This window comes from Manacus vitellinus, unplaced genomic scaffold (genome assembly GCF_001715985.3).
Source record: "Manacus vitellinus isolate BGI_N305 unplaced genomic scaffold, ASM171598v3 scaffold_4_pilon, whole genome shotgun sequence".
Taxonomy (NCBI): Eukaryota; Metazoa; Chordata; class Aves; order Passeriformes; family Pipridae; genus Manacus; species Manacus vitellinus.
The window spans coordinates 2,636,309-2,662,388 of NW_021940604.1; the positions used below are offsets into that span (position 1 = coordinate 2,636,309).

At 37.6% G+C, this 26,080-nt stretch overlaps 1 protein-coding gene across 5 annotated transcripts in view; it reads left to right on the forward strand.

The window, feature by feature from the left end:
• Window positions 1-26,080, forward strand: part of UST (uronyl 2-sulfotransferase) — a 224,628-nt gene that overhangs the window by 105,533 nt on the left and 93,015 nt on the right. For all 5 annotated transcript variants that reach the window (XR_003916111.1, XM_029962817.1, XM_029962818.1 and 2 more), the window contains exons 6-7: window positions 17,687-17,784; window positions 20,021-20,178. Coding sequence is in view for 4 of the 5 variants with exons in the window: in XM_029962817.1 (XP_029818677.1) it covers window positions 17,687-17,784; window positions 20,021-20,178 (256 nt within the window). In the remaining variant the exon portion in view is untranslated. The remainder of the gene's footprint in view (window positions 1-17,686; window positions 17,785-20,020; window positions 20,179-26,080) is intronic.

Here is a 26,080-nt window from a genome sequence, read left to right on the forward strand (position 1 = left end):
CTGAATGAGTGTGTGAAGCAGCATGGTCTGTGCATTGTTGCCTGAATTGCAGGAAATCTGGTTACATGGGATTCTGATCTTTGTTAGGTTCTGAATAGCATGGCTCCTAACTGACTCAAGTAAAAGGTCTCTGAGCTAATTTGTCAGAAGTGAGGAAGTTTGTATTTAAAAAATCATTCAGTAAAATAAGAACTTGTCATCTTTCTATGGAATCTTTCAGCTTTTCGTTATATATAATTACCAGTTCAGTTTACACCACATCTCTGTGTGGCTCAGCATAGTCTTTCAACTTCATCTCTGAAAATAAATGTGCTTTTCTCAGCTAAAAATAAAAATATTCTAACAATATTCAGCCTTAGTTATGTTAAAGATTACTCATGCAAGTGATCCTATAAAGGAGCATCTGTCTTTTTGTCTTTTAAATGAAATGTTAAAATATTTCTTTAAAGTGTGTTAGGATTACTGCAAAGAAGGGAAGTAAAATTCAGAGTATGTCAGAGAACTTTTAAGTCAAGTTTCTTACTAATTAAACTCTCCTGTGACAAACATCAGCTTTTCTGGCTAAATATTTAATCCAATGATGTTTAGGTTCTTTCATAAATTTCTAGCAAAGTTATAGAAAAGGCTGAATTTTTTGTGTTCCTTATTCTTGAGAATATCCTTATATGACTACAATGGTTTTCATTAATAGAAGAATATTCACTAAATAAAATAAACCAAATTTATTTATATCCTCAAATTTCTATCTACAATGAAAACTACTCTCCTACCAATTTGTTTTCTGACAGCAGCTGTCTTCTTTCCTGTGTTTATCTGCATAACAGAAATATTTAACCATGGGTAATTGTATTGTGAATTGTCATCACTGGCTGTCATCAATGGTCATCACTGAACTTTTTCCTTCTTGACTTCAGATAAGTTTCTTGAAGCTTTTCAGTTGCCAGAGACATGGCCTCCAGGAGCAACCATGGTATGGAGCCCATGCCTTCATCTTCTAAATGTCAGTCCCATGAATGTTTCTGTTTAAAGAAAAAAAAGACAGTGAGAGAACTGTCTGCTTGCAGATTTGATAGAGTGGGGGAATAGAGGGTTCATGACTCTATGTGATTTTTCTTCTGAGGACCTCACAAGTGTCCACTGATTGAACCTGGGAACTTTTGGAGAGGGTCTTATGAACCTGGTTGACATCATTTAGATTGGAAATCTGAGGCATGCAGAGGTTAAAATGATTTACCTATATCTGTGCAGTGCCTACGAGATATTAGGGAGTTAAATATATACATTAAAAAGTATATTTTTCAGTTACTGGGTTCTGAGCGATAGCTAAACATTTTATGCCCTCTCCATGTTTTCCCTACATACCCACGTACACACAGTAGTCATTTTACCCCCTGTGCTATATATTGGTGCTGAGCTGGTTTGAATTGGTCACTGGATATGCTGCAGTGAGTCCTGAGCTGCGGCGTAGCTTTGCAGCTGTAGATCTGGTTTGAGAATCACACAGTAGCATCAATCTCTGTGGCTGGGAATAGGCTGCCAGGAGGGCACTGCTGAAGCACAGCCACCTGTCAGCTGACCCAATTAGAACAGTTTGCTGCTTCTTCCCTCTAATGAGTGCTTTTAATAGTCTCCAGCTGTTTCCTTTTACTGCATTACCTCTTCACAGCAAAATTTCTGGCCCATTTTTGTAGCTCTTCATCTGTTGTGTGTGCTTTAAAGCACCATTTTTTTTCCCTTAGATTCTCCCATTTTGTATTAATCAATTATTGAACCACAAAGTTAATGATAATTCAGACCTCAGCTGGAGGAGGAACTGATTAAACAACTTATAAAATGTAATATTGAAGGAAATGTTTTCATGGCTGACATTTACTTTTCAGTTACTTTAATTTACAAACCAGTATTTTTTTAATGTTCCCCTGTGGAGTTTGCATTCCAAACATTGCAGCATTATGCAGTTATACAAGAGCAAGAAAGTGTGCCTTCCTAATCTGCTTTCATTCACTAGTCTGAGTCGGTAGCACATAGTAAGTAAGCAATATAGCATTGGTTAAGATAACAACACTAAAATCTTTCATGTAATTCAAATACATGCTTATATTAATAGCAAATATAAGATTAATACCATGCTTTTATTTTAGTGATACTATTCTGTGTTGCATTCCTTTTTGTGGAGACAGGATACATGATAACAACAGAATATAAAAAAGGTGAGGTACTTTTTTCTTGCAGTGTTATACTAGTCTGAAAATTTCTGGCTGTTGCAAATGTTAAGAAACTACACAAGAAACCAGAAACCAAGTAGCAGTAGAGGTCCAAGCACTAAGTACCCGCACTCTTATTCAAACTTAACCTTATTACCAGGTCTTACCATATACTGTGTATTGGTAGTGCTATTTAAGACATTTCTATATGTAGTAATTTAAGTTCTTTTATTAAAGGACCTTGCTGTATAAAGTTGAGAATGGTGAATTTTCATTTTTATGGTGATTTTGCCAAGTTTGTTATTTGTGCCCTTTCTGAGCATGATGTTCCTCTTTATGTTCTCTCTTGTGTTCTTTTTTGGTGTTTATTTGTTGTGGTAGCCTGGGGAACTAGTTTTCTCCAGCTTCTCTATACAAAGATACTGTTTGTAGAGTGTAAAATCCCATCGACAGAACAAAGAGTCTAATATATGGATGCTGGCTTTCTAAGGCCATGTAAACTGTATTAGGGAAGAGGGTATGTCTGTGTTATATTCTTGGAGATATATTCTTGGAGATTGAAACAAGAATAGAACAGAAAAGAGCATTCTTTTGTAGCCCAAGGATAAAAGCCAGTCTTGCCTTCAGTGAAGGCGGGAAAGCAGTTTTAGGGGGATAAAGCTTATTTGACATAGAAAACGATGGATTCTCAAAAGCCTGTTGCTGGTTGAGAGTGAAATCTTCTGTGTGTGGTAGATGGTTCTACCCTACATCAGCTTAGTTCTCAGTAGCAGTCAGAAAAGACAAATCAAAAGCAATAGAGAGCAAAACAGAGGACTTCATTGTGTATAAATCTCCAGTGTGTCTGCACTTGAATTCTTACATTTGTGATCTCCCTTTCCCAAAATGGGTTTGGAAGAATGGGAAAATACTCAGTAATGGGTAGGAGCAATGATGAAAGGCTGAAATCATTACTATATGAGGAGCAGCAAAGAATAGGACTTTCAGATGAGGAGGAAGAAAACAAGGGAAAAGATATGTGAAGACAAATTCTTAGGACGATCAAGGACGATTGCTTGTGGGCTGTTTCAGTGCAAGACCTAGAGGATCCCAACTTGAATGGGTAGTTGCCAGGTCCAGGAAAGAACAGAAAGATGATGATAGTCTGGACAACATGTAGTTAAGCTGTGAAGTCCTTGCTCGTCATTGTTGTGAATAACAGTTTATATGTATTCAAAAAGGAAACATTTCTTTACAGAGGGAGTGATCAAACACTAGAACAGGCTTCCTAGAGAGATGGGCAATGCCCGAGGCATTTCAACATTTAAGAGCCATTTGGACAACACCCGTAAAAACATCCAAAACATGTAAAAACATTCAGTCAGCCCTGAGTTGGTCAGGCAGTTGGACTAGGTGATCTTTGTAGGCTTCTTCCAGCTGAAATATTCTACTCTACTCTATTTTAAAAAGTCTAACTATATAGCCTTCAAGGGTTGTTAATTACCAGAGCAAGACCTCTTCATTAGAAAATAGCTGATAAGTACATATCTGAAGCCTCAGGCTTACTCAGAAAAGGTTCCTGTGTGTATGCTAAGTGTTCCTCATATCCTGTACCAATTTTCTGAAATTAGTGATTGCTCTGGGTGACTCAAATCAAACTTTGTAATTACATGCTTGCAAATGAAATCTGCTGCTAGCTGATTTATATAAGATAGTTACAATTATAGACATCTCCAGTTTAATGTGTTATATCTTGACTTTAAAGTAGTTGAGTGTTCTTGGGTATATGCCATAGTGGATAAGGCTTTGTTGTCTTACAGCTCTGCCGATCAAATGAATTTTTGTAAGATCCAAACTGATGCTGAAGCTACTAGTTGTTAATGCTGTCACAACTATTCTTAAATTTATCTTTAAAAGCTAAGATACAAGTGCCTTTAAAGTTTAAAATGCTTCCACAGCTTTACATTATGCACTGCTAAAAGTAAAGATACCAAAACAGAAGATGTAAAAATCTTTAAGATAGTGAGTTAAAACATTTTTTAAGTGCATGCTTTTCAGAAACTAGAAGTCTCTTGGTTTTGATTTACAGTAGTTTCAGAATGGGTGACTTTCAGGTGTTTGATAGTAAGTTTCAATTTGCGTATTTGAGTTTTCAGTTCTCATGAACTTTGTTAACGTGAAAGCAGCACGAAGACACATCTAAGGAGATAACACTTACATGGTTCTCAGTAGGTGATGACTTAGCAATGATAATTAGCTGACAAGTAACTGTTGTAGGTGAATGAAAACAAGAGGATTGTGTGTGATATGAATTCATATCAATTATCTTGGGTGCATGGTCCAACTATGTGCATTATGAAGCTGAAGAGTAGTCTTCAGTAGTCATCAAGTAAAACTAATTATTAATATTTTGCTTGTCCTAAATTGAAATAGAATGATTTTTAGAACTGGAATGGTTTATCATCCAGAGGAAAAGAATGCCTCCAATTTCCATTTCTGTTAGTATACATTTTAAAATTAATATTTTTAAAGTTACAGTTTATACATGGCCTGAATTACAGAGATGTGGCATTGACCAGCACATAGTCCCTTTAAAAAATATGATGTAATAATATATGTATATGTGTGAGTGTGTACTTAGAATTAGGAGTGAGACTTTTTGAAATGTTTTGTATTATATTCATGTTTAATTAAAACATTTTTTGAAGACTTGTCTAATGAAATCATGATAGCTGTCCCTAGAAAACCTGACTATAAAACCTAAGTACACACCTTGCTAGGAGTAGACCTGTTTCTTTTTCCATGTGCTCTAACCAGCTTAAATGAAAACTCTTTCATTGAGAATGTGATGGGGAAGAAAATTGCAGATCCTTTTACTCCTGACAGAGGAAGGGCAGAGAGAGACAGTATAACTGCCAGTAAATTGAATGTGTTCAGGCTGTGGCATGATAATGTAATTTCAAGCAATCAGATACTTCCCTCTGTAGGTGTCAAAACCTGAAGGAACTGACAATCCATGAAAATAAAACTTAATTTATTAGCCTGTTTTATTCCTTGTCTGTCATTTGCCTTCCTCTTTCCATTTTGTGGTTTATACTCAGTTTTCTGGCTGTCAGTGCTACCAGCAAAGTGAAATAAGCTGAGATCCTGATCTCTAAAACTTATTAGCTAAAGCAAAGCTGAAGCTTTGAGGTGGTGGATGGCAGGGAGAATGCAGGGTGGTGGAATTAGGAAAACTGCCTGCCTGTGGTGCATGGCTGACATGGTGAGGGATAGCTGTGTTTTTATAAAAGCATCCAAGGCTCTCCTGGGCTTTAGGTGTTTGTTGTAAACAAAATATTTTCCTGTCTTGTAATTTTTTGGTGGTAGTGTGGACTTTTCTGTTGACTGCAGAATGAGTGGGTCACACTTCTGAATTCTGTATTTTTAAGACTGTGAAGTAATTTAAGTTGAAACCGTATGAAGTGGAGATGGCATTTTGTGGAAAAAAAGGGACATCAGTGCCCAGACATACTCAAAACTTAGCTTATCCTAGTTTTTCTGAACTCTGTAAGGTTCATTGTAAGCTACAGAGTAAAATCCTGTGCCTTGTCCTGGTCCCAGCTCACATGGACCCCAGGGCCTGCTGAAGCACAGGATGCGCGCTCCTTTCAGGTACTGTCTCTCTGTTCTTGCTCTATTTGCTTCAGTATGCTTCTACAATGTAGAGGTGAGCATTTGTGTTTCTACAAAAACAGCCAAATGCCATAGGTTTGTGTTGGCAAGTGGATTGGGATGTTCCCTCTGGTTGCTTGGCCCTGCCTGACAAGTGGCTGGTGTGCTTTCCTATAGGAGCACTCTTCAGGTGTCAGATATTCCAGCAATCAGATTTTCCATCTTGGCATGAAAGGTATTGCTGCAGTTGCTTTTCTTTTTCCTTCTGAAAGAATTTTTTTGCGAGAGTGTGAATTGTGTTGTAAGGATCTCAGCATATTAAGAGCTTCAGTTAGATGAACAGTTTCAGTACGGAGGCTCCAGACTCAGATGTCCTCCCTTCTCATTTTCTTCCTGAAGGGCTATGGAAGGATGAGGGACTTCACACAGTGAGGTGACAGATTGGCTTCTTTGCCAGACCGATAAGCAATTGCAATCAAAAGAGCAGTTGGCATGTTCTGCTGCTTAGTGCAGTGGGAGGACTAATGGCTTTTGTTCCCTGAAACAAGTATGGATTCAAACCACATGCTCTAAGGCATCTTGGCACCTTAATGAACTGGAAACCCAATAGAAATAACCCCAGTCATCTGAGGGATATTGATGGTCAAAGGAAGTCCTTCAGAAAGCTATGTGCACCCTGATTCCTTCAGCCTTTTTGTGGTGGATTTTACTCAAATTAAAAAGAGAAAATAAAGGCAATTTTTCATAACTTGATGAGATGATGTTACCAGGAGAAAATATGAGGGAACAGCATGTGCTAAACTGCAAAACTGTATTTGTTGTCACTGAGTTGGGGTTCAGGGCATTTGGCCATTGTTTCCTTTTAGTCAGTCAAGTAAGGAAGGATATTGCTGCCAGGAAATAATTTTTAATTGTCTTCCTTGTAATTCCACATTATTTAAAGAAAGAAATGTGAAAAAACCCTGAGAAACAGGCATCAGCTGTTTCAAATGTGCTTTTTTTCCTTTAAGATGGCTATTTGTAGTTGAATTACCTTGTTCAAAAATGCATACATCCCTCACCAATTTGCTGATGATGTTGTGTGGTCATGAGCTATCATGGGAGTAGTAGGTGACTATCTTGAATGAAGAGGTAATTCCATCTTTCATGATAAGCAGTAGAGCTGCTGTGTCAGCTGAGGGAATATTTTGCCCAGGAACAATATAGTGAAAATCTCCTTTGAAGTAAAAGCAATGTTCACTTTTTCTATTATTCTAAGCATTGCTTTATTTTTTTTTTTTTTGTTTAGTAGTATTTTCAAAGCTCCTCTATCCCTTGTAAATGTAGTTGCTTTGTATAAAATCAAAAACAAACCACCAAAAAACCCAACAAAGGATATTGGCTGATTATTTGTTGTTCAGGACTCTGGAAAGTGGACTGACATTGTTTTAGCAAAGCTGCTTACTGCTCAGTGAATTACTGAAACACAGTCTAGTCATGTTACCTTGAACACAAGATTTTCCTATGAACTCTGATCCAAGCAAAGCCAGCCGCTATTCATAACTGAGTTTGTCAAGAGTAATTTCCTTTTTCTTGGGGAAAAATCCACTAACCAGTGGCAAATAGGAAACTTTCCATGGTGAAGATGGATTGTTAAATGATATTATTATTTTTTCAAAATTGTTTTCTGTTCTCTTTGAAAAAAGAAAACTAAAGTGCTTATCCATAGCTGAAGGAAAAAAACATGAACAAAATTTCTTGAGAATGTAATCCGAAGAGTCGATGTCTTTGATAAACAGAAAGGGGAAAAAAGAGCATATTTTACACTTTTTTCCTCTTCCTAGCAGATGTATTAACCTTAGTGATTTTATACTTGATCTTGTGACTTGCTGAACTTTCTGAAGCCATAGCACCTGAGATGGGTTTCTGTGTGGGAAGGGAGGTATGGTTTTGTTTTTTATAGTTATAAAAAAGAACTTCAGCAGACAACTGAAGATTAAAAAAAAAAAATTAAAAAAGAGGCGAATAGGAACATTATTTATGCTTCTGAACCTGGTAATTTTAGGAGGTTTTTAATACTTGGTGTTGTCAGTACAGTGATAGTCTTGTCAAACTGAAAAGTGGAATCAATAGGTTCCATTTGGTGTCTGCTATTCAGAATGGCAGTTCTGTGAATGATGCAAAGTATTAGTAATTTTCCAGAAAAGCATTAGAACTGTTAAGCAGGGGAAAGATTTTAACTAGGGAAACTAGATCAGGGCAGCAGAACAGAAACCACCTCCAGATGCAGCATCAGGGAAGCCACGTGCAGAAGCAGTGTGAATTTCTTCTCTCCTCTGCAGCTCCTTTTGCATTTCAGCCCTGAGAGATGAAGGGAGAGATTCCAAGTCAGTAGATGCTGTGCAGAAGACTGACAAGAAAGCAGAAGTAGCACACAACTCAAACTTCTGGTTGTTTTCTCACCTTTCAAGAGGCTAGTGGTAAAGTGCCACCACAAAGTGGTAGGTCAAGGACATGAAAGACATTTAGACTTTGCTGCTATGAGGAACTGTTTTCTTAAAAGCCATTACTGTTCTTTTTGAGATTTATCATCTAACTTTAAAAAAATGGTCAAAACCAAAGGAATTTATAACCTGTACTCTTTTTTAATGGAGAGGTCAGCAGCAGGTTTCTTTTTTTTTTTCTTGCTGGACAATGTGCTTGATGTGACTGGATTATTGAGGGACACGTCATGAGCTGTTGGATACAGCCCCTCTTCCTTTAGCGTGAGCAAAAGGGAATTGTATTACTTCAATTCATGAGAGCAGATAATCTAACCTGTAACTGTTGCAATAAAGCATGCATCAGCTAGCCAATGTTAATTTTCTTTACTGAAGATTTTGCTACATCTGCAGATGAAAGAAGCTTAATAATTTTTTAAAAAATACTTCTTTCGTGAAGCCTACAATAATTTTTTTTTAGATTCATGTGGCATATCTTTCCTTCTCCTTGTATATACTCTTTTATTTTGAAGATTTATATTGAAGAAAGTAAGCGTTTTCCTTCCCAATTCTTTTCACATGAAGTCCTGTAAAAAAAAGGCAAATGGAGTGTGTTTGTTTTGCCTCTGTCCTGCTGGGATATATGAAAGCAATAATATTTAATGCTCATTGTCAATTAAATTCATTTCCTTTTGGCTCATGGATTTCTTCTCTCTGATGATATCTTTAGTATTCAGAACTCTGATATTTGTTCTAATAAGCCTCTTTTAAACTTTTATATTGTTAAAACTATTTTTTGTGGACTTCTACTAAAACCAGCGTAATGCTGGCTTCAAGAGGTTGTGGCATTCGTAGAACTTCAATGTATTTCTGTTAGTATAAGCATTTTTGAGGTTTGGGCTAAAATCTGCTTAGTATAATTTCTGTGTATGCAGTCAGGCTTTAAAGGAATGAGAACATTTGACCTAGGAAAGAAAATGTGAGAAAAATGTGAACTACAAAAATGTCTCATTATTAAAATAGGCTTTCCTGTATTGTAGCAATGAAGTGATATTTTGAAACACTTAAATCCCTTGGTGTCTGTGCAAATGATATTGTGTCACATGTGGAGGTATGAATTTCCCTTCTTGAGACATCCAGCCTGGATGGGGAAGCCAATACAAGCTGGCTAAAGAGTTGTTTCACCTACAGTGTCCTCCCAGCTTCTAACATCTTTCAGCTTACCAACAGACATTGCTTCCATATAGGTGTTTAATAGCCCTTGATAGACCTCTCTTCTATGAATATATCATTTTTATTTTCTTTTTATTATTAATATTTTTTGGTGGTTTGGGATTTTTTTTAAATCCAGTTATGTCTTTGTCATCCAGAGTATCCTGTTGCAAGGATCTATGGGTTTTTACCAGCACTGAATTTCCTTCAGCATCCTAGAGTCCTTCTATATCTCCTTGAGGTCAGATTTCTTATCCGCTCTCATTAATATTCCCTGTAAAATTTGTTACTGAACTGTTAACTCTTCTTTTTTTCCCTTTTTTCACTGAGAATTGAAGAACAAAGGACTGTCTTTAGTGACTGAATCAATGACCTGTTGGAAGGTGGAGAGGCAAAGCTTTCTCTGCTGATGTTAATTCTTCCCCTTGCTGATTGTGTTCTTCATTATAGTGTTGTCTAATATTAGCTAATTCTGGCAATTTTCTGTTCATTTTATCCATTTTATTCTAAAGTGTCTTTGACTGTCACCTCAGTTCGAGACTGGTTTTTTTCCTGACATACGCTCTTTCTACAGGGCCCTTTTCTGTATGTGAAAGCATCCCAGATTTGAGCAATCTGGTCTAGAGGAAGGTGTCCCTGCCAATGGCAAGGCAGTTGGAAATAGATGCTCTTTAATTTCCCTTCCAATCCAAACTGTTCTGTGATTCTGTGATGTTCTATCCTTTTTTTGTTACATAATTTTTCATTCTGAGCAACCTTGTAATGCATATTACTGCTCAGTTGTGAGCAGGCCTCGCTGTCAATCCAGGAGACTTTGAGTCTTAGTATTAGACTTGCTTGGCTGAACTTTGAGGCTTTTAACATTAACAGAATGGTGTATTAGAAGGTCGATGATCTGCAGTGTTATATGATGATTTCTTCTGTATCTTCTCCAATTTGTTTTTTTTAAAAATGTGTAGCACAAATGATTTCTGGGATCCAGCATTTAAAGTCAAACAGAAGATACTGGGTTCCAGGAGCCAGAGACATGAAATTATTCTTTAATTCCCTTCATGGCACTTTCTTGATCAGATGAGAACTTATGTAAGGTACCAGCAAGGCCTTTTCTGCTTTAACTGAAAAAGCCTAAGTTAAAAATTATTCTGTTTTAGGACTTCTAAGAAATTGAAAGAAGTCCAGAAGACAGTCTAAAAAAGGAATTGCTGTAGGGAAATGTAAATCTTCAGATGAATAAAAATGTGCTATGAAGCAAATGTCCTGCAGCTATTCCTTGTGTTCATTGAGATCAAGACAAAATGGAGCTTCCCTAAAATACATTAACGTGGTTTTGTTTGTTTCCAGATAATAAGTAAAAAAATATTTTTTGGGGGAAAAACCCAACACATTTATAAGAGCACATTGCTCTGTTTTACAGGACACCTGTTTTGAACTAATCTTTAAATAAGATGGCTGGAAGACAGCAGCTTGAGTCAAATGAGCAGGCTCTACAGAGTGCTTTTGCTTATCCAATGCACCATTGCTGCTAGGAGTCCCTGAAACTTTCCACAGGGTATTCTTCTGATTCCTTGAATAGGTTGCTACATGGTCTGCATCTCTCGCAGTGTACTGGGTCTTACGAAAGTATGGGGAACGAGAGGGTTTGTTCCTTCTCTTCATTCTCTTGTTGCTTTTGCTGGTGCTTTTTATCAAACTCATGGTTTAGCTGAAGGCAAAGCAGTTTGTTGAAGAAATGATAATGAAATGGTTTGGAGAATTAAAGAGATTAAAGATTTTTACTTTTTTAAAAAAAGAAAAGCCTATTTCAACTCCTCTCAGCTATGTGGAGGAAAGGAACTTGAATACCTACAAAGGTGTGAAATGTCTGTGTGGCCTTTAAAGAGCTGTACAGAAGCCTTCAGAAGTGTATCCCTTCAAAAACAGATGTGCCAAGAACAAGCTGAAAGGAATGTTATCTGTAGCTGAAAACTAGTTTTAAAATGGAAACCTCAGTTCAGCTTTCAATTGTACTGTTTTTTGAAGGTACAGTGACATACTTCTTGACTTTCAAGAAGGAAAGCAATGGTTCAAACTAGCTAGAAGAGGTCATCTTTGGGGAGCACCACCCAAGCTGTTTAGTGCCCCAGGTACTTCCCTGTTTCATGCTCCAGTCTCCAAAGTCCTGTTATTGGCCTCCATCTTCTGTAGCATCCATTTCCACAAGGCAGGCCTAAATCTGTTGCACAGACCCACCAGAGGATCAGCCTTACTGGATGGCTCTTATGGCTGCAGTCTCCTCTTTTGCGGCAGATGAATCCTCTTCAGGAAGAAACACAAGACCCACCTCTGCTGTCTCCTCAGTAACTATGTGAGATGTACCAGGTAGCTAAAAAGAGAGCAGAAATCCCTAGCATCCATGGATTTCATGGTGCCAACAAAAGAATACGCTGGAGAGCATGGGCGGTTCTCGCAGCAGTGACACTATTTGGCCATGAAGGGACAGTCAGTGTCAAGGTGAAGCAGCCACATGCTCTGGTGACTGTTTCCCAGTCATTGCAATGACTGCATTGGTAAAAGCACTAGAAGAAATTAATATAGTGACTGAAGTCATTAACTGTAGCTTGCGTCACCCTGTGCAGCTGGAGTGCTGTGGTGGCATTGTGGCATTTACATGAGCAAGCCCTGTGTTGTTTGCTCTTCTGGTAGAAGACCAGAAGGCAATGGAGGGAAAGGAAAGGGTTTCTGTTGCTTTTTTAGCTGGCAGACCTTGCACAGGAGTGAAGGGGCAATCACAGCTGGTGCAGGGGAATGTTTGGGGAAAGAATCCACATTTCGGTTAGCTAGATCTGCTCTGCCATCTCGTGGAGCTTCTCCCCAAAATGTCCACTGCACACTCTGCAGCCTGACACTGGTGTCCCAATAAACTTGCCCAGCTTGCTGGCATCTCCAAAGGGCAATCATCCCACACAGTTTGGCACAGTCTACCCCACCTGGCAGCCCACCTTGGAGGTGCTTGGTGCCACATTAGCAGAGATTGGGAAGCATTTGGCTTCAGCTGTACTGGCAATGCTGATTTGGGAAGCAGTGCCCAGCATCTGCCCAACCCACAGAAGTCTGCTGCCAGTGCTGTTGGCATAGATGCACGAACAAGTACCAAATGCCTCCAGAATTTGAAAGAAACAAGTAGTCTTGCTGCTGTGTGGCTCCAGTTATTCCAAACACTTGATTGAGATTGAATACACCTGGTGAAGTAAAACTCTCTCTAATTAGGGTTAAAAGTGTGCTGCATTAGTTATTTTCCTTTAAAATGTATAAGTAGTTTTTGCTCCTGAGTAAGATTTAGTAAGTCATGTTACATTTATCTTTGGAAACCTTCGTGCTGACTATACCTTGACTTTTCAATGTCTTTCTGCAGCCATACAAAGTAGGAAGTTGTGCTTTTCCCTCTTTCATTTCATATTTGCACTCACAAGCCCTCTTCTGAGCCATCATGTTTACATTTTCTTCTCCATCACTCTGTGGCCACCCAGAGCTTGCTAGCTGGGTCAGAGAAAGCGAGGGATTATGATTTTTTTTCAGCGTGGTTGTGTTTAGTTCCTATGATGCAACATTGTCCTCAGGATGTAACGGTCAGTTTGACTTCTTTACAAACACAAAGCAAATATGTGAGAAAACATTTTACAAGCCGGGAGAGGATTCTTGGTGGCTCTTGGGAGAGCGGAATAATTTTCTTTGGCTGACGACAGTGAGGGCTAGACTGCACTGCTGACTGTAGTGGTGTATGAAGAACAGCCTTGTAAGCAGCAGAGGTCACCATAGACTGGGCTCAATTACTGGTTTTCCACGTTGTTTTATTGCATTTTCTTTTATGGAAACTTGAAAGCTATTTATTTAGGTTGCTGCTGACACACCTCCACATCTGCAACCTTCAGACTGATGTAAGGAGCTTGCACTGTGTCTGGGCTGTAAGCAGGGTCTTCTGTTTCCACAGACATTGTGGCATCCCACAAGAGTGGGGCATGGAAAGATGTGTATTTTTCATTTTGATTGTGAGAGGAAGGATATTTTTATGATTTTCCATAGATTAGCAGATGATTAATGGAAAAATATTTGCAAGGCATGTATGCATTTGAGTTACATTACCTTATTTTAAATTGTCAGTGTTACTATGAATTGCAGTATATCCATAGCAGAATCTGGTGTTTCTGTAATTTTTGATTAAGACACTGAGGATCAAGAAATAGGAAATGCTTTGAAGCCCAAGAATGATCTTTATTTTTTTTTAACTTGGCTGTTCCTTCTACTAGACAAAAAAAAAAAAAAGTTATTATTTTTTTCCAGTACTTTTAGAATTTTGTGTTAGGAGGGAAAAAAAATCAAAGTCTTGAATATAAGGTCACATCTTTCTGTATATAGTACAAATTTACCATGAGTTAAAGACATTAATTTAAGTAAATTGCTTACTGTTCTATTAAAAAATACTTTAAAGTTTGCTGGTTTTGTGATGGCATTAAAATTCCCAAAGGAATTTTGTAGCCCTTCACTACCTACAACTGCCTGAAAGGAGGTTTAGTGAGGGGGGTGTTGAAAGGATGAGAGGAAATGTCCTTAAGTTGCACTGGGGAGGTTCAGATGAGATATTAAAAAAAAAAAAAATTCACTGAAAGAGAGATTAGGCATTGGAATAGCTTGCCCAGGGAGGGGATGGAGTCACCTTCTCTGGAAGTGTTCAAGAGGCATCTGGAAGTGGCACTTGGGGATATAGTTTAGAGGTAATTATGGTGGTGCTAGGTTGATGGTTGGACTAGATGTTCTTGAAGATCTCTTCCAACACTGATGATTCAATGATTCTATGAAATATATTTAGTCACATGCTGACTTTGTCTTATAGCATGTATGAACTCACTATGGCAAATAAAACAGTTTGTTCTTAACCTAAAAAAATATATTAATAACAAACCTTTGGTATATTTCTGATAGATCAGTGGTATGGCACATTGACAGATTAATGGATTAGGGCATGTTGTGATTTTTATTTGAAAGGCAATTTTACAGCAGGAAGTAGACATTACCAACTTAACTTCTCAGACAAAATTGTTGCAAGAGTAGAAAAATATAGCACTGTTTAAGGCGGTTTCTGTTGTTACTTGGAACCCCAGGGCTGATTCCTGGATGTCCCACTGTCCTACTGAAGACAGAAGCCCAGCTGGATGTGAGCAATATGAATTGTAGCCGGGAGCTGAGGAATAAAGTAAAATACCTCTTTCTTTATTGTGAAGTGTTATGATCAAAATAGCTCTATGTATTTCCTTCTTCATCTTTCCAGACTGTGTTAAAATAATTTTTTACAAGGCTTCTCCAGTGATTTAAGTGAGCAAGGCTGTCATCTGTCACCTTGCGAATTTTTGTCTCACATAAAAACATTTCTACCCTGAAGGATCTGTGTCCTGCTGGGAAAACATGATCTTACTGTGAAATGTGGTATTAATATGGCTTAGGATAGTAGAGTAACACTGCATAGGGTAATATCATTTCACCTTGACTTTCTGTGCTCAGAAAAAAACTCAGAAGTTCCTATAAGTGCTGCTAGACCAAAGAGCATCTTCCTGTAAGTGTGTGTAAGTTTTGTAATGGCTAGCACACCTCAGGCCAACCCTTCTTTCACCCACTTTTTGATTGAAAATTGTGATTTGACATCTCATGGAGCTGCAAAATTATCATCAAGTAAAATCTTCTCTGAGGGATGGATAGTGACTGGTCATTTCTTTTACAGTTTATGAATACAGTAAAATAGGAAAGGTGAGTGAGTGCTGCAAGTGCATCAGGACACTCCAGCATCCATAATACAGATCACAGCTGTGCTGGTAAACAAAGCCTGGAAAGGGCCAGTGCTTTTACTGCAGAGAAAACCTGGTACTTCTGATGTCAGGAATGTGAAATACATGTCATTGTGTGGCAAAAGATTGTAGGTTCATATGAAAGCATACCTGGCCTTTATCTTAAACCCTGACTGGATGAACAAGAAGTGAGGAGGATTAGATTAGTGCCATCCCAGTTGTTTCAGTGATCCTACATCAGTTTACCCTCAAAAGGAATATTAAAAATCTCTTTTTGACTTAATATCAGCTGCTCGCTTGTTAAAGCTGCAGGATTTTTCACATGAATTTACATTGCTTTTACTGTACAGATGTTTCTTGGGCCATATTAATCAAATACTGTTTTCAGAATTGTGAGGAGGTCCCAGTTACACTTTTGTGTTGGGTATTGATACTTATCTCAGGGAACATTTTCTGACTCACTGTATTCATTAGTCTTGCAAAGAAATGTTAAGTTTCTTCACTGGGAGTTAATGTCCATTCAGCTTTGTATGAAAGTGAGAAAAGAGGAATAGTTCTCAGTAACTAATGATTTTTTAGATCATATGTAGGTGTTTCTGCCTTCCATGTGTCTGCCTTCCATCTAATCCATCCATCAAGTGCAAGCTGGCTGGGACATAATTTAAAGTATTGTTGAGGCAATATTTCAGATTTTTAAAAATTTATTAATTCATTGCAGATCTCTAGGTTCTTATGGAAGCCAAAAATATATATCCTGAAAACATCTCTGCTGGTGTCTACAGTAAAAGCACAATAAACCTTTAAAGAAATTAAATTTATAATTCGTGATAAAAAACCTTATTGGGATTATAGGAGGGGGCACATTGCCTATGCTATTTACATATACACATTAAGATTTCTTAGTAGTATTCATAGCACTGAGAATGGGGGGCTGGTTAGCTGAATATAAAAATTCAGGTCTTGAACATAAGTCTTCTGGTATGTATTTAAGGCAAGCCCTGAATATGCTTTGGGGAGCGGGGGGAATGGATTGTTTGTATCCCAGTTGGCAACTGTTGTTTTCTTTAGTGGTTCCTCACCAGATGATTTACTTCCCAGCCCATGAACTTCTGATGTGCTTATAAAATCTGATTTACATAAGTGTGATACAGAGTAGGAAACAGGAATGTGCTTTGAAAGGCTTGCAGACCCAAATGTGACACTGATGAAGTTAGATGTGAGGGCTGAAGTTCTGGGAGGAGCTTTTCTCTGATGAGGTCTCAGGTGTGGATGCTGCAGCTGGAGGCCTGTACCCTGCACTGCCCTGGGAGAGGATGGTCTCCATGTATTCTGTGCTGCCAAGCATATCTGTCTTGTGGAATGTTCTCTGTTATATTTTATTTACTTGATAAAATATAGATTTGTTTAATCGTTGGTTTGATATTGATGTGTATCAAGTCTAAAGCATTATGAAAGCACATCTAAATAACAATGAAGATTGATTCTGCAAAGATGAAATCCTTCCATCTTTGCTTTTGTTGTCTTGCACTTTTTTTTTTTGCCCTGTATGGCTCTGGAGTCAGTGGGTCTGCTTACAGAATAAGGCTCTATTAGCCTAGATAAGGGTAGTGCAATTCAATCCCACTTGCAGGTATGTTTATTACTGCAGTAAAGTAAAGCTAGAAATGGAATACAGTTCCTCAGGGTTCAGTAGCTATGAGAAGTCTTTGAAAAATGATAAATAGCTTCTAATTAGATGAACGATGTTTCATGAAAATGATAAATACTTTCTAATAAGCCCTTTTCTCCTTGGGGGTTTCTACTGTAGGTTCAATTTTGAACATCTGAGAAATTTACAGAATTCTAACCAGAAGTATGTTCATATATTGAGTAAGCTGTGTGAATTGCAGTTTGTTTGTTCATGCCAGTCATTGAATGAAGCAAAATTAAAAAAAAAAAAAAATATTGTCTGGATTTTATTTATTCTGGCTACTTCAGTTTTCCTCCAGGGTGTAGTTAGAAGAAAGAAGAGCCTGAAAATAATCTCCTGAATATTTTAAATATTACTTAGCATGAAAGTTGATCCATGTGTCCCACTTTGAATTATACAGTAATCTCAATATAATAGTTGTGGACTTTGCAGCAGGGGGGGGAAAAAAAGTGGGTTTTTTGCATTCTAGGACAAAATAACATTTTTTTCCCCATCCTGAACCTTTCTAATGATATTTAGAAGTAGATAAATTGACCAATAGATGACTTTTAAGATATTTGGTATAGCCTCAGCACAATTCTTTGCCCCTGAGATGACTATAAAAATATGAGATAAAGAAAATTGTTGTTAGTAGAGAAGGAAAATGCAGTATTTTTTTTCTTTCCTCCCCCACAGGACATTAATGTATGTATCCTTGAAAACTACCCTGAATGTTCCAATCCCAGGTTATTTTACATCATACCATATTTCTGCGGACAGCATCCAAGATGCAGGTAAATATATGCAAGGTATTCCAATTTGTTCAGCAATAGTTATTGCCAACATTTTGTCAGAAACTGGTGATAAAGAGGCAACAGTTACTTGAAGTACAAGAGCAAAATGTAACTACAATAAATGTAGCACTGTATGTCATAACTGCATGCATATATTTTGAAGTAAGGAGGGTAATGCAAATGTAGGATTATTCTTTCTTCTTGGTTTATAACATGAATAATTCATCAAATCTGAATGTATTCACATGGATTTTTTTTCTGGGTTGGCAAGGTGAGAATGGTAGTTACTATATGTGCTCATTACTCATTTTATCTGCACTGTAATTTTGTAATAGATCTTTTTGATCTGATCAGATGCTTGTATCAGGTCTACATATGAGGAATTACAGGTTTCTTTGTCCATGTAAGAAACAGTAATCATGTTTAAATCTGTGTAAAATGCAGCCTTCTACTGCTGTAATTGACCTAGCTCATTTTTAACGTCTGTGTATGCCATTGTCATATTGCTATGTTAGTGATACTATAGTAAACTTTTGTGCAATAATATGTGAATAATTGTAAATACTTTCTTGTATTCAAATACTTCTATATTGTTGGTCGCAAATGTCCTTTATTAAGTTTGTTCAACTTCAAGGTATTCTGTTTCTTTATTGTTCAGGCTTCTCCATAATGAAACAACTGCACATTTTTCAACATTTCTTTCAACAGCCATACGTTTTATAGCAATAATAACAAGTGAAAGTGTGTTCCTTCTTATATCTTAGTTTCTAAGTATCTGTTTTGTAAAATCCTGCCTTTTTTTTTTTTTGGCATAAGTGAAGTTATGTTTAAGAAACAAAACAGATTAATGACTTCATTTTCATTACACACATTACACACATTTTTTTCTTAACATATTTTGACCTTATTTGTAAATGCTTATGATTGCACATTTAACTTGTGTGCATGAGTAATCCCATTAACAGCAGTCACATATCTGAATATTTTCATGGCATATCTCCATGAGGTTCCCAAGCAGTATATTGAAGTACTGTTTTGTAGCTTGTTATAGTTCTGTCTCCTATCATGCCCTTGCATTTCCTTCAGCTACTTCTTAGTCTCACAAGGAGCTGCAAAGAGGAGGCTGATAGTGTTTGTTAGGACACTTTGCTCTTCCAGGATATGGATCAGTGCACAGAAGGTGGTAGAGCATGAAAAACCTGCTATAAATCTGCTCTAGTAGGAGTGTAAAGCAATAAGCTTTTTCACATCATCAAAAGAGCTTCCAAAAAATGTTTTTAAATTTACTATTGCGTAGAGTTCGCAATAGACTAATGAAATCAGGGAAGAGGTGTGATTTCCAGCCACTCACATGTAGCATAATGTGACTCAGATGTTCATCGTAGCAGCTGGATCCTGTAAAAAAGCTGATTTCCTTTAGTTTGAGACACTGGCATTATATCCCATATCAATATGAATGATGACTGCTACTCCCAGGACATAACTAATATGAGTTAATGTAGGAGATTTAGGATTCATATAGTTATCTAATCAAATTGTCCTTCTGGAAAGTATGAGAGAAGCATAAAGATGTACTGTAGTCCTACCAGCTTCTCCCGCTGAGAGAAAAGGTAGTAGAACCCTAAACTGATCTCCAAAACCAGTTATCAGTCAAAGCAAACAAATACAAGTCCTGTATTAGAGCTGCAGGACAGTCAGGGGTAATGGCAGGGAAAGGGAAGCTCATGGAACTTCGTCAGACATTAAAGGTGAAAAACAGACCTGTAGTCTCCTGTGTAGGATTCACCAAGTAACAGCAGGCAGTGACTGCTCACAACAGTTCTCCTGATGTGGTTCTGAGACACTACCACCCCTCAGCACTTGTCACCGCCCAGGGCAGTCATTGCTGCCATCAGAAGGGGTCATGCTTCTGAGTTAAAATACCAGAGTTCACAAGTTTGAGCTTATAAACAACTTGGCAACAGATGTCTTCAAAATGGAGTACTTTCACACAGTGATTAGCCTGCTTTTAATGTGATTGTGTTTTTCCATGCCAAACCAATTCCAGAGTTTGTGTGGAAAAGCTCAATAAGCTTGTCAGGTTTGGTGGGGTTTCTTTTATGTTCTGTTGGAAGTACAGCTCTGAATATTTTTTTTTAATTCACTTGTGTTCTTGGCTAGAATTTCTGAAGTAAATGCATATTTAAACATTTCTTTTTCCCTTCTACATCTATCTCCCTCCATCAATTTCATACAGGGAGCCTGGTGAATGGGCCCTTGAAAGAGCAAAGCTGAACGTTAATGAAAATTTTCTGCTTGTGGGCATTCTGGAGGAGTTGGAGGATGTGCTGCTTTTATTAGAAAGATTCTTACCTCATTATTTCAAGGATGTGCTTAGCATCTACAAAAACCCAGGTAACTTTTTCCATTAAAGTGCTATTCTTACAGAAACTTTGGCAAAATCTGCATGGCTGCTGAAAGGTACGTGTTTCTGTCTTGTTTAGTCAATGAAGAGATTTATCTTCCTTTTAGGGAGCAGATTTGATTAATGGGGAAGGTCACATATTCTGCTTTTATCTTTAATGTTACTGTGTGGTTTTCATTCCTGGGCAAGCACTTGTTGCTCAGTGATCTTGCCATATGCCAGAAAGCTTCCCATTTACCACTGGAGTGGCTTTTTTTTTTTTAATTCTATCATACTCAGCTCTCAAGTAATACTGTCAAAATATTCTTAAAATGGTGTCAGCAATATCTACCTAAGTCAATCTTCAAGAAATTGTTTGGGAAGCTGGACACCTCAGAGATTCTCCAGTACCACTACCATTTATTTTCCCTTGGCTTTGACTAAGAGTTGAAATGAAATGAACCTTCAGTTAAACTGAGTTTAGGTAAAGTACGAATAAGAATACATATTTACAGCACTATAAGTACAAAACATAAAGAGAAAAAAGACTTAGGAGGCTTGAGTAGAGAAATGAAAACAGAATACTCAATCTACTCCTTAATTTGTACACACAGCCAATCTGAAAGGCTTCTCTCTGTATCAGTTCATCCCTCCCAACACTTATTTATTGCTGAGTTCTTTAAAAGGCAGTCTTGTGTCTTATGCCTAAAAATAAATTTGATGCTTCTGGAGGACTGTGCATGTCATTCCAGCAGAATTAAATTCCTGCTTACATTTGACTGGTACATCAACACTGTATGAACCAGGCAGGGGTAAAACTTCCCTTCTTGCTGGGTGACTCGAATGCATTCATGTCAGTGTGAAATGCCTACAGTGATTAAATGTGTGTTTTGTACCAAGTTGAATATTAAAAGCACATGGAACAAAGATGGAATTTTATTTGTAATGCATGCAGCTGATGGCTGGCTTCTGACTGAGAGCAGCTTTTACAGTAGTCAGTCACTTTGGAGAAACTATGGGTTTCTGTCCATAACCAAGAGTTATGCATGAGTGTCCACCGAACTCTTCTTCTAGGATGCATCTTTGAAAATTTTGTATTTGGCAATGATACAGATACTTCAGAGAAAGTGTAGTATTGCTTCTCTGAACATCATTTCAGTGGGTCATTGTCTGCTTACAATAAGGCAGTTAAGGCAACTCTTTGGAAAGTGGAAGTTTAACTTTCTTGTGGTACTATATCCAGCCATAGAGCAATTTTGCCCCATAACAGACATAAGGAGAGTATAGTATGGTACTGACATGAGAGCAATGCCCAGTTTTGGATCAGTTATTTCTCTTCATAAATTAAACAATAAAAATACTGGTATTCGTAGTATGTGAAAGTCATCGTAAAGGTTTGCACAATTTGGTCTTCAAGGTTTTGCCACAGGGATATTAGGTGAGAGAGAGGCAGGGGGATCAATAGAAGGACATGGTCTCTCTGCCATCAGCTGACTTTTCTTTGAGAATTTGTAGGACTTCCTCAGCTGTTCTGTGCACCATAGATTTTCACTTCTCTTACAACAGGGGAAGCTAATAAGCAGCACGCAAGGTTTTGGTTTTCATCAAGGTGCCCTAGACATTGTCAGGTGGGAAGTAAGCAATCTGTGAAAATTTTTAAGTGCTGGTTAATCTTTCTCTGCTCTGTGTATATTCCGGGAGGAATGTATCAGTATCTGGAGGAAATTTGATCACCTCTTTCAGGACAGTGATTTCCTCTGAGATTTCATGTGTAAGACTGGTCTGGTGTCATATCTAAAGATTCACCACTTTCCTTCAGTATTTCCTATGTGTATTAAACTTTTGTTTTATCTTTTCCATTCACTTATTGACAATGAAGATTAGAAAGAAAATTGTTTCCTTGTGTTAACTCTGTCCTTCTCTTTTCATACGTGCATATGTTTGGGGCTTTTTTCCAATCACAATTATTTTCAGGTTATTTCTGAGTTGGTGCTGATGCTTACAAAATACTTAACAGAAAAATAAAAAATATCTAAGTGCATGAAATCCTATATTGTGCTCCTCAGGGCATCTTAGCTCTGATCTACAACACCCTCTGCTGTTGCATCATGAAGTGCTTGAAAGAGGAGATGTTATTCTGCCAGTTGTGTGGTAATCCTACAAAGCAACAGATACTTTGGGTTAAAACTGACCTTTGGTTGCAACTAATTCTTGCAGATTACATCTATAATGTTTACAGTATTGTCTGCTGATCTGCTGCTCCACCTGAGATTCTCTTATGGCAGTCTTTCCTGTATTAAGGAAAGTAAAGGTTTTCCAGAACTTATCTTTTGTCAGTTGAATACAATGAGATGAGAAAAACACAGTGAAGGACCATGTACAGAAAGGTGATTCACTTCCAGGTCTGTGAATCTCTGCACCAGAGTCCACTGCAATAAGCAGTTCTGGATTAGACACAATTCAAAAACTGGACTTGGAGAGCTACCTTGAAGCAAAAAGTAGCTGAAGCAAAACAATTTCCATCCAGTGTTGCTTTAGTGGATTACATAGATTAGAAATCAGAGTAGGAAACTGGCAATTGCTGTCCCACCAATGTCATAAATCTAAACCACATTAAAAGCACCTACCTCTTGCTATAGGAAGCAAACTGCTGGATGTTATCAAACTTGTAAAATCACATGGGCATTTAAGATATGTCTACGGGAGTTGTGGGTTAAACTTCTGCTTCCCAAAGTTGGGACCCTCCTTGCCTGTTACAGGTGCTTTGGGTCATCACCAGATCACTATGGCTCCCATCCAGGCAAACTTCTTGTTGGGAGCCTTCAATGTGGTTGATGCTATAGAAATCAGGAAATCTAGAAACTTTTTCTAATCTCTGTTTCTTTCGACCATGCAATCCATATTCAAAGTTCTTTGTTTCTTTTGTATCATCTGAGACACTACAATAGCATTTATTAAGAAGATCATTCTCAGTGCTCTCCCAGCTAAGAAACAAAGGCTGTAGTCATTTTATCTTCAAAACTACTTTGCTACTATTGTTCTGAAGCAGAAGATCAGTAAAACTATGGCTCTATGATCTGGTAGATAGTGGGACATTTTCATCAGAGAGCACAGAAATATGATTGCAGGTATATATATCTGTATATGTAATGACACAGATAACTGCTAAATGCAATATTACTTGAGTGCTTTTCTCAGTGATGCTAATGATTTGTCTTACATAAGCTGGCAGAAGAAAACTGTGAAGAAAAGTAAAATATTTTGAAAAAAGGTGGCAGTTCTGCCTGAGAGAAAATTTTAGTGTCAGAGGACACTAGGAAGCTAACTTTCTTTATTGCATTAATAAAATGGTTGCCTTAAGCTAATCCATATGCCAGATATTTTTACTTGTGTGTTTTATAACCATGTGCAAGAAAATGTGAAAGCTCTTTGTGGTGCTAAAGTTTTCATTGGAACAAATCTGGTTTTATCTTATACAATACTTTAAAGCTCCATACGTCCTGTTTTTCTGCTTCTCCACTCTCTCCTTGAAATTAAGCATTTTCTTAATGTTGATACTAAGTCAAGAATTGCAAAGGACTCTCTTTTTTTTGTCTTGTCCAAAGTCTTGTCCAAAATGACAAACTTGTCCTGCCTTGACAGCCAGAACTGCCTTTGACCAATTGGCCTTTGATCAAAAGGGCATGGATGGGGGCAGCAGATGGATTGTAGAATAGATAGATGGATCAATAGATGGGTAGAATAAATGAAGAAAAAAAACATATTGCTGTGTTTAATAGCTTTCTTTGCTAACACAGTGAAATATGCTGAAAATTCTGTCTTTGCTTCCCAGCACTGAAGCAGATAGGATCTAATTGTAGAGCCTTGGATTATATTTACTTCAAAATTTAGAAGTATTCCTTAACTTTTTGAGAGGCCTGAAATACTTATAACAAAACTTCACATGTAAAACCTCTCCTCACTCTCAGGAGCACAACTGAAGGAAAAAAAAGGTTGATCAGTCCCATTCTTTTTTGCTTTCTATAGTCACTATAACTCACTTTTGGTAATGAGCTACTGACTGGTAGGCAGAATGCAGAGAATACTTACTCAGTTTATTTTGAAATGGGCACATATGTGTTTCATATCTTTGTGTTTTTAAGAGGCAGAAAATGTGCACTATACTCAGCAAAACAGAATTTACTTTACCTTGTCAACTTCTGTGGCATGGGGTAAAAGTTAATAGCACCTAATGTAAAAGAATAGGCAATAAAATGGTTTTTTATCACCTCAGAAATAAGCCATATCCTCTCACCTCTCTACTGGAGTTCATAAATTTTCTTTGGTACTAGAAGCCCTATAAAAATACTTCTTCCCAGAACCAGAAAAAAATATAAATCTTTTTTTCCTGAAAGTTGCATTTTGCGTGGAGAAGGCAAAAAGACCCTACAGCAAAAAGACTGACTTAATCTTTTCAAACAGTGAATTTTATTGAGTGCAAAGAAATAACTCACGCTGTCAGCTGAAAGAAAATATATTGTTCAGGTTAACTAAAATGGGGGGTTTTTAAAAATGCAATGAAAATCTGATTCTTGGAAGAATCACATTTACAGGGAATGTTTTAAACTGTAGTAGTAATAGTATCCCAGGTGATATAAACCTGCTTATTTTTAAAAACCATTCTCTTCATGAATGCTAGTGGCACAGTGTTGACATTTTGTATTGATAAACTTCCCCTTCTCTTTAAACCCAGTAAGGAGAGAGATGGTGGCATTTGTCTTTATTGTAAGGCTAAGGTCCTGTGAGGCAGGACCTTTTTTAATGGAGTTAGGAAAAGGGTTGCATCAGCCTCAGCAGTCTTTACACTGTGCTGAAGATCACTCCTGTGCTAGGTCAGCACTGAAGGGGGATATGCCTTCAGATGGTTCCTGTGCTGGAAGTGAAGAAGAGCATTTTCCCACTCCTTGTGAAAATAAAACTCTTTACAAGTTGGAGAAAGCTGAGAGCGGCTTTTCTTTCTTACACCGTCTTCCAGGACATCACTTTGTTAGCGAGACTCCCCACAATATGATTGATACCTTTAGTACTAAATTCTTGTAGCAACTGTTCTACCACCCTGCTCTTGGGCTGCACTGACAACGTGTGGATGCTCTGCATTTGGAAATGTTCAGGAACCAAGGGTTTTTTCCCTCTGAGGAACTGCAGTGGGTGTCTTTGCAGGCACAACCTCCAAGAGCAGAAACTCTGAGTAAGAAATTATCATAGAAATCTGATGGAAGGAGGCAGTGCTTTTTGTGGAATGTCTTTAAATAGTGATCATCTTATATTCTGCCTTTGTTCAGCACAAAATGAAAGAAAATAAGAAATTAGAACAAATGTTCTGAGGCTTCTTAATCTGCTGGCTTCTTGTGAGCTGTATTTTATGGAGAGGGGGTTGGGACTGGTATGTGGAAACATTACATACAGTGGCTCAACTCTTGTGCAAAAGTGCACAACCGTTCTCTCTCCTACAAGGACCTGCACTCTTGATGTGAGAATAAAATAATTTTTGATTAGTTTCAATTTAAATGCTGAGGGGTTTGGGGTTTGGGGTTTTTTTTTGCATCTCTTCTTTGCATCTCCTACTTTCTTCAAACAGAATTCAGGAAAACTTTGAACACATTCAAATGTTCAAAAACTTCGGAGACTCCAAACACACTGTCTTTTCTTTTGCCTCACACTCTAAAACAGCCTGGTGTTTTCCCTAAATAATACTCTGAAGAGGGATTACTGACTATAAAAATTTTCTACAGAAGAGAAAAGTTCTAAATTTCACGTGGAGGTAAAACATGAGATTGGACTTGGGAAGTAACTATCTGTGTAACACTTCCACAGCACATTGCCATCCATGATGTAAAGCACAATGAATGTGCGACCTGAGAAGTTTTGACCAGC